This window comes from Chrysochloris asiatica, unplaced genomic scaffold, assembly GCF_000296735.1.
Source record: "Chrysochloris asiatica unplaced genomic scaffold, ChrAsi1.0 scaffold00016, whole genome shotgun sequence".
NCBI classification, from domain to species: domain Eukaryota; kingdom Metazoa; phylum Chordata; class Mammalia; order Afrosoricida; family Chrysochloridae; genus Chrysochloris; species Chrysochloris asiatica.
Window position 1 is genome coordinate 4,417,532 of NW_006408534.1, and position 8,866 is coordinate 4,426,397.

An 8,866-nucleotide genomic window follows, 5' to 3' on the forward strand; every position below is an offset into this window, starting at 1 on the left:
AATATAAGGTAACCAGAACAGTGGGGTTGTGGTTGGGGGTTTAGTTTGGGTGTTGGGGAGTACACTATAAGAAGAGGGAGGAGGTGGAAGAACAAGATATATAGGGGAACACTGAGACAGGTTTGCATGGCCTAAGTGAGACAGATGTAAATAGTGATACATACTCAACCTTGGAAAAACAGGGGTCTATAATATAGGGATCTAGGCATAGCTTGCGTAGTGGTTATGAATCGGGCTGCGAACCACAAGGTCAGCAGTTCGAAACTACCAGCTGTTCCGCGTTCTGCTCCCGTAAAGATTTACAGCCTCAGAAACCCTGTACAAGGTTGCTATGAGTTGGAGCCGACTCCACGGCACACAGCCAGGCATAGCTTGAAGAGGGGAAATGATACTAAAATGCTTGACTGTCTTATGAATATTGGTTTCTCTTGCCTACTATTTTAAAATAGACACTTGAGTGGGATAGAAAGTAATATTGGGAAACATGATTACAGAATATCTGTAAGTCCATCTTCAGCCTACAACTGACTGGAATACCTAAAAGGGGTTCTAGAACTTGCCCAGTGAAATAGGCTTGTTGCAAAGCCTTGGCAGAGTACAGGGTCTTAGGTGGACTCTTGAGTCCCATCCAGAACCTTATGAGGTAGGACATCTCCACTAGCAAGAACAAGCAGACCAGCTTGGAACAGCTACGGTGACAGAAGATACATCTTCAAAGAAAGATCATCAAGAAAAACCCAAAACAAAAATGTCAGCATGACTGGCTACTACAAGAATAAGCAATCTATTCGCTAGGAAGCCATCAATTCAACCAATCAAGTTGCTGGCGACCACATTGGTCTACTGCTGAGTGGAAGAGGGAAAAAGGCAGCAATGAAAAAATGGGCTAAGTTCAACCACGGTCCATTGGCTCCTGCTGACCTGGAGACAAGAGAGTGAAGATGAAGGGCTGGTTTGTCCAATGTGTGGTGAGACCTGCAGACACTTGAGTCCATGGACAAGGACATAGCCACGGAGGACTAGAGCTGACAGTGAAGCATCCAACTGACATGAAGTGAGGGGAGATGCAAAAAGAACACCCAAACTTGCAGACAGTACCCATTCGACCTAGCCTTGATGGTTTGATAATCAGAGCTCGACTAAAGACTAGAGGAAGAGTACATAAAAACAAAACAAAACTTTTTTTTTTTTTTTCTTAGATTCACAACTGAACAGCTCAAGATGGAGTTTGTACTTTGAGCTGATTTAAAACTTTGGGGACAATATGATGGGGTAAAAGTATTTTGCATGTGGCAAGGACATGAATTTGGGGGGCCAAAGGGTGGAATGGAGTCCTGGTGTGGTGCTGTGGGATAATGCACTAGGCTGCAAGGTCATTTGAACTGCAAGGTTGGCAGTTCAAGCTCACCAGCCGCTCCTCGGAAACTCTACAAAGGGTCGCTATGGATTGGAACTGACTTAACAACATTCAATGTCAATAACAAAGGGTGGAATGCTACTAATTGAAATGTGTGGCCCTAAAATATGCATAAACATGGTTGGACCATGATTCTCAGTGGTGTGGTGGTTATGTGATGATGTAATTGGGTATGATCAAGCAATCAGTTGTTAAGGTTATTAGAAAAAAAACAAAACTCACTCTCATTAAGTTGACTCCAACTCATAGCAACCCTGAATAGGATTTCCTAGGCTGTGAAGCTTTAATAGAAAAGAAAGTTTTATCTTTCTCCAGTGGAGAGGCTGATGGGTTTGAACTACTGGCCTTGGAGTTAGCAGTCCAGTGTTTACCCTACAGCACGACCAGGGCTCTACAGCCCTAAAAATATATGGTGAATTCCCTGGAGTGTTACCTGTATAACTTTTTATCTTATAAGCAAAGAAAGGGGAGAGAAGTATACAGAGAGGGTTCTGAAAACCACAAACAAAGAGTAGACCAAGAACGACCTTTGGAAACGGTCCCTACACTAAGAACTTTCTACATCCATGGGAAGGTTGATGGGCCCACAAATGTTTAAAGGTGACAGAAACTTTCTCCCTAAACTGACAGAGATAGTCTTCTCCTATGAAGAAATGTGCAAAGACCTGGAGTTGCAAAACCCAAAGGGAAGAATACACTCCACATTTCTCAAGCTGAAAGAACTGAAGAAAAAATTCATGCCTTGAATTGAAATACTGAAGTATTCTATGGGCAAAATATTGAAAGATTTAGGAAACATCAAAAAAAGATGTAAGTAATATATAAAGTCACTGTACTAAAAAGATTTGGGGGTGTTCAATCACTTCAGGAGGTAGTTTATGATCAAAAGCCAATGATACTGAAGGAAAAAATGTAAGTTGCTCTGAAGACACTGGCAAAAAACAAAGCTCAAAGAATTTACATAGTAAGACTCCACAGCACATAACAACAACAATTGAACTGTTTCAATAAACTGTTGCTGTTTATTGTCTATGCCAAGAAATTTGGCAGAAAGCTGCTACCTAGTCCGTATCTGTGCCCATTCCAAAGAAAGGTGACCCAAAGGAATATGGAAATCATTGAACAATATCACTAATATCACACAGAAGTAAAATTTCATAATACATTTACAGGAAACCATTAGAAATTCAAGCAGGATTCAAAAGAGTATGTGGAACAAGGGATATTGTTGCTGAGGTCAGATGTGTTTCATCTGACTATGCAAAGGCGTTTGACTATACGGATCATAACTGGATAACATTGCAATGAGTGGGAATTCTAGAACACGTAACTGTTCTCATGAAGAATCTGTATATACACTAAGAGGCAGTTGGTAGAACAGAACAAAAGGATACTGAATGGTTTAAAATAAGAAAAGGAGTAAGCCAGGATTGTAACCTTTCACCATACTTATTTAATCTGTATGCTGAGCAAATAATTTGAGAAGCTGGACTACATGAAGAACACGGCATCAACTTTAGAGAAAGATTCATTAACAACCTTAGATATGGAGATGATACAATCTTGCTTGCTTTAAAGGAAGAGGATTTCCTGATAAAAGATCAATACCATCTTCAGTATGGATTACAATTCAGTATAAAGAAAAACAAAATCCTCATAACTGGATTAATAAACAATAACATGACAAACAAATAAAAAAGACTGATGTTGTCAAGATCTCATTTTATTTGGATCCACATCAACGCTCATGGAAGCAGCTAGTCAAGAAATCAACAATTTATTGCATTGGGCAACTCCATTGCAAAAGACCTCTTTAAAGTGTTAAAGAACACTAAGGTCACATGACCCACACCAAAGCAGTTTCAATCATGTCATATACATGTGAAAGCTGTACAATACATAAGGAAGATCAGAGAATAACCAATTCATTTGAAATAATACCACTGACTGCTGGAAGAATAAACAAATTTGTCTTGAAAGAAGTACAACCAGAGTTTATCTCACATACTTTGGACATGTTATCTGGAGGGGTCAGATCCTGGAAAAGGACATTATGCTTTCTAAAGTAGAGGATCAGCTAAAAAGAGAAAGACCACTATGAGACAGACTGACACAGTGACTGCTACAATGGGCTCAAACATAACAACAATTGTGAGAATGCTGCATAGGGTCGGTCACTGTGAATCAGAGCCTACCTGATAGCACTTAACAGCAACATTTTCAAATACACATTACATTATGCTTTGTGAGATTATAAGAAAAATTGTGAAAAAATGTAATTTTAGGTCTCTATTATAATTATTTTCACTTCCATGTAAAAAAAAGTTTGGTGGATAAATGTTAATTTAAATTTATTTGAGAGTTCTAGGTTACCATGTTGGATTGAACACACATATCTAATATAATTTTTTCCTGAAACCCCATTAAAATTTAAGGGAAAAAAGAAATTCCTTTTTATAAGGAATATAACCCAGAAAAGAACAGGAGACAAGACAACAGCAACATAATTTTAGAAGCTAGAAAGCAAATGGATAAGAGTGAAGTAACAGACTTGGCAGACCTTTCTACCAAGTGTGTAAAAAGGGCTTACAGCTTCTGCATTTAGTATTCAATATTCATAGTCAGTATGGAATTAGCCTATATTCACATCACAAATCTGCATTGATCCCTTTGTTTTACTCTTCCCATAGATTAAACCACTAGAATTCCTAGATATAGAGCAATTCATAAAAATCTTATTTAATAAAGTATTGGTTGGTTATCAAGATGTGACCCAAGGATACTTGAGGGTCCTAGAGATCTTTCTAGAAAATGGTAAGGTCAAAACTGTATTTTATAACAATATTAATAAGATATCATTTACTCTTTCACTGGATTGATATTTGCCGTAATTGAGCAAAAACAATGGTGACTAAAACTGTTCCTGTCTTGGTACAAGTCAAGGAGGCAAACTGTTCTAGTAGTTACTGTGCTCTTTACTACCACAAATAGAAAAAGAAGGGGAAAAAAGCCAATTAGACTTAAGAATGTCCAGGGTGAAACAGTAAAAAGGATTAATTTATTAAACTTCAACATCTAAGTATATATAGTTTTAATATTCTTTGTGACAAAATGGGAAGCATACACAAATCAGTTTTGCTGTACACTGAAGTTTAAGGATTATCCCAAGGAAACGCACTTGTGTGAATGAGTGAACAGTGGAATTAGATGCTTTTTTCATGGAATGCCATTTTTATTTGAAAGAACAATTGACAGACAAACTATTCAGATTTGGCTAATAGCAGGCATTTCCTTGAAAATGAATGAAGTGGGCTTGTTGTTTCAGGGAAAACAACAGACAGTTTGTAGAAAAGTAAAATAAAAGGTAAAAGAATTTTCCACAAACATTTTGAAGCCCCCTCGCATACTTCCCCCAAAAGCTGTAATGCTTGAGGCGTGGATTAAGATAGATTCTTTCCTATTTACTCCCTGTAACATTTATTGAGTAAACACAATATTAATTTGTTGAATAACAAATTGTCTAAAAGGACTAATATAACTTAAAAGTAATTCTTGGACTAGAGACAATTATAATGAGTTTAGTTACTAATTGTACCAGCAGTACCCAAAATGAAGCTTACCATATAAAACAAAAGCTATTTTCAAAATTAACTACTTACTTCTCCACCAAGAACTCTGGCCAGTAGGAAAATTGTTAAGGAACCAAATATCCAAATGGTGATAATCCATGAGACCACCTTAAGGTAACACAACAAAAAATATTTCAAGCAACTATTTTGTCTGTACCAAACCACTAGATAATTTTCTAGGAACTCAATTCTCTTCCATGTAAGAAATGCCCAATTTCAGGTCACAGAAAGGTTGTGTGGGTTCCCAGGTTATTTTTCTAAAATTTAAGAAAATTACAATGTTTAATAAAATTCTGTACCAATAATGAAAACATAGCAATGATCAACTGCCTAAGGAAACCTCAGTATTTCAAAATCTGGTTTACAGCAGCACCTGCACATAATAACTGAAGCAAATCTCCAATCTTCTCTGGAGGTCTTTAAGATTTTAATTAGTGACACATTTATTCAATTAATACAATACAGAAGGCATTTCAGACAATTTTAACGCCAGACTTAGTGTAATGATACACACTTATAGTTCCAAACTCTGCCAAGATGGCTCAGAGTCAATGATACCTCAGTAGCAACATAAGCAAACTTATTATCCTGATCCTAGATTCTAAATACAGGAAGCAAGACTTCTTAGACAAATGGTTGATTCCAGGACTGAGGCAATGAAAACACAAGATAAATCTGAAAGATCTTGTAGCGTCAGAAAGTAAGGAAGTGCTCAAAAAAGGATGGGGACATGTTGAAAGGATAAAGAAGTCATCCTGAGGTTTCCCAAGGTTAAAAGTGGAACTGGAGCAATTAAAGAAATTGTAATACTAGAGTATAACTCAGAGGATATGGCATTTTAGTGGCATTACAGGATAAACACTGAACTGCTAATTCCAAGGTTGCCAGTTCAAATCCACCAATCACTCCGCAGGAGAAAGATGAAGCTATCTGTTCCTATGAAGATTTAGTCTCAGAAATCCTACAAAGGGTTGCTCTGAGTTGGAACTGATTCGATGGCAGTGGGCTTGAGTTCATACAAACATAAATAAATAACTGAATAGTTAAATAATGAGAAAGATCTTAGGATGCATGTGGTACAGAGGGCCCCCCTTTTTTCACCAATGCAGAGCACAAAGAGGGTGGTGGTGCTGGTGGTCAGGTGTTGCCCTCTTCATGGGATGCATTCTCATCTGCAACAGCCCTGCACAGCTCCACTCCCTCTTCTCACCTTCCTGGCACTGTCAGGACCTTGGCCAATCTCCTACTTTCCACCTATGACCTTACATTGTCCCGCTGTTGCCACATGCCCTTTATGGTCATGTGACATATCACAAGCATATGGGAAAAGGCATCCTATGGCCAGTCAGCCGCCATCCCTATGTGATGACCCTGTCATAGCCAGGACCTCTGGTATATCAATTGGGGGTGACCTGTGGAGTGCACCTCTGAGTCCAGCCGCAGTCAGTCCCTTATTGGGTCCCAAATGTTGGAGGCACGGCCTGAGAATTTTTTCAAGGTTGTTCTAAATATAAAATGTTGGCTAATAAGGTATCACTGAGGTATATTGTTAAGTCTCGTGGAATTGGTTCTGACTCACAGTGATCCTTTGTAGGGTTTCTGAGCAGCAGCAGGTGGGTTTGAACCACAGATCTTGTGGTTAGCAGTCCAGTGCTTAACCTACAGTGCTTTACCACAACTCCAAAAAAAAGGTATATAAAAGTCAAAGGCATGAGATAAATACAAAATTCTCTATTTAGCAAATATTTTAGTAATCATTTTTACAAGTAATACCCATCGATGGCTACTAAAATTAGCAGACTATGGTTTGATGAGAAACTGAATATATGCATAATTGCAAAATATCTCTATAAGATTTAAAGGAAAAAATAGCAACTTACAATGGAGGAACTGGGCAGCACTATGTTTATCATCTAATCAAGTGATTGATCAAGGTTATGTCATTAGTAACAAGTATAATATCATTGTTGTTAAGTGCCATCAAGTCGGTTCTGACTCATAGCAACACTGTATAGGGTTTCCCAGGAGCAGCTGGTGGGCTTGAACTCCTGACCTCATACCAGTATAATACTCAATGGGCACAACAACACTTCTATGGTTTTCTAGTTAAAAGTGCAAAAACTCAATCTAATCATGAGAAAATATAAGACAAATTCAACTTGATTAACGGTAAGTGCCGTGGAGTTGGTTTTGATTCATAGTGACCCTCTATAGGATTTTCTGAGCAGCTGGTGAATGTGAAATGTCAGCCTTGTGATTGGCAGTCCACTGTTTATCCTATAGTGCTACACAAGGACTCCAAGCAACTGAGTAGGGAGACAGTAATCTTGTGTTTAACCTTAAAATCCTTTGTTCAAATGAAAGTTATATAAAGCAAATACAATTAAAGACGTTCTTGATAAAGGTTTGGTGATAGGCAGGTCAGAATCCTTCTTTACTTTCAATGGGCTTTACAACACTTCCAACAGAATACCTAATTCTAAACTACTAAACTAGGGTCAATAGTAATAGCACTAGTATAATTCTCAATGAATACAGCTGAAAGGTTTCTTGTAGTAGGTTCAATAATGACCACATATCCAAGATGTCTACACCCTAATCCCAGGAACCTGTGAATGTTATTTTATACAGCAAAAGGACTTTCCATATGTGCTTGAGTTAAGGTTCTTGAGATGGGAAGAATATCCTGGGTTTTCTGGTTGTTTTTGCTATTAAGTGCCACCAAGTCAAATGTGACTCCTAGAAACACTGTATTGGATTTCGGAGGCTGTAAATCTTTGCATGAACAGAAAGCCTCATCCTTCTCCTGTAGAGCGGCTGTCTTGAACTGCTGAGCTTGTGATTCGCAATCCAGTGCTTATCCTACAGAAGCCATCACACTCCCATGAGATAAGCTATTTATATAATCGTCTTCGGTGTTAATCATTTCCTCAATTGACATCAATATGCTGAGATGAACATTTAGAATCCTGTTATCATCATCATTTAGATTTTCAACTTCATTCATCTTCCAATGAGCAAGCCAGTTTCAAATAAACCTATCAAAGTAAATAAGCATGTGGAGCCTCTCATTATTATTTTTTATTCAATGTAATTATCAGTTTACTTTGTGCAGGCTTTAAAAATTCTCAATAAAGCCAAATATATGGCTGATTATAACAAACAAAAACGTTAGCTTTTTTTTTAGGTATCAGTAAATGTAAAAGAACTGGTGATATATTTCTAATTTTAGGTCTTCTTTGTAGGCATATGGATACCAGACTATCACATACAGCACTGTACATGGTTCAAGACAGATTTTGAATTCATGATTTTTGTGTTTTTTCTTGTGAGTTTCCTCATAGTTTTAATGTTTTCATAGTCTTCTTGGATTTTCATTCTCTTGGTATGCTGTGAAGTGTTAATTTTCTTTGAGGTTGCCTTATAGTCCATTAACTTTTCTGTCCATTTAGTGTAGTCTATTTTATCCTGTAATTGACCTGACCTTCTCACTACCTGGATCTCTTTTCCTACATGTTTACCTTTTTTTACATTGTACTTGTTTTGTTGACTTAATTCAGGGAGCTGCTGCCATGTATGTCAATCTCTGGTTGTCGTCTGTTCTTGCTGGTTCTCAGTCCACAAAACTCCCTTTAGGATGTTTTGTAGTGCAGAGTTGTAGTGCATTTTTGATTAATAGCTTTGCTGGATAAAGGATTCTTGGTTGGCAGTTTTTTTCTTTCAGGGTTTAATATATGTCTCCTCCCATTGCCTTCTCGCTTGCATGGTTCCTGCTGAGAGATCTGAGCTTAATCTGACTTGCTTGCCTTTGTATGTGACC

At 37.7% G+C, this 8,866-nt stretch overlaps 1 protein-coding gene across 1 annotated transcript in view; it reads right to left on the bottom strand.

Moving 5' to 3' along the window:
- The window catches only part of LOC102832186 (protein YIPF4-like), a 40,393-nt gene that overhangs the window by 8,299 nt on the left and 23,228 nt on the right, over positions 1–8,866 (bottom strand). Inside the window, exon 4 of the mRNA XM_006835156.1 lies at positions 5,077–5,154. Within this exon, the coding sequence (XP_006835219.1) occupies positions 5,077–5,154 (78 nt within the window). The remainder of the gene's footprint in view (positions 1–5,076; positions 5,155–8,866) is intronic.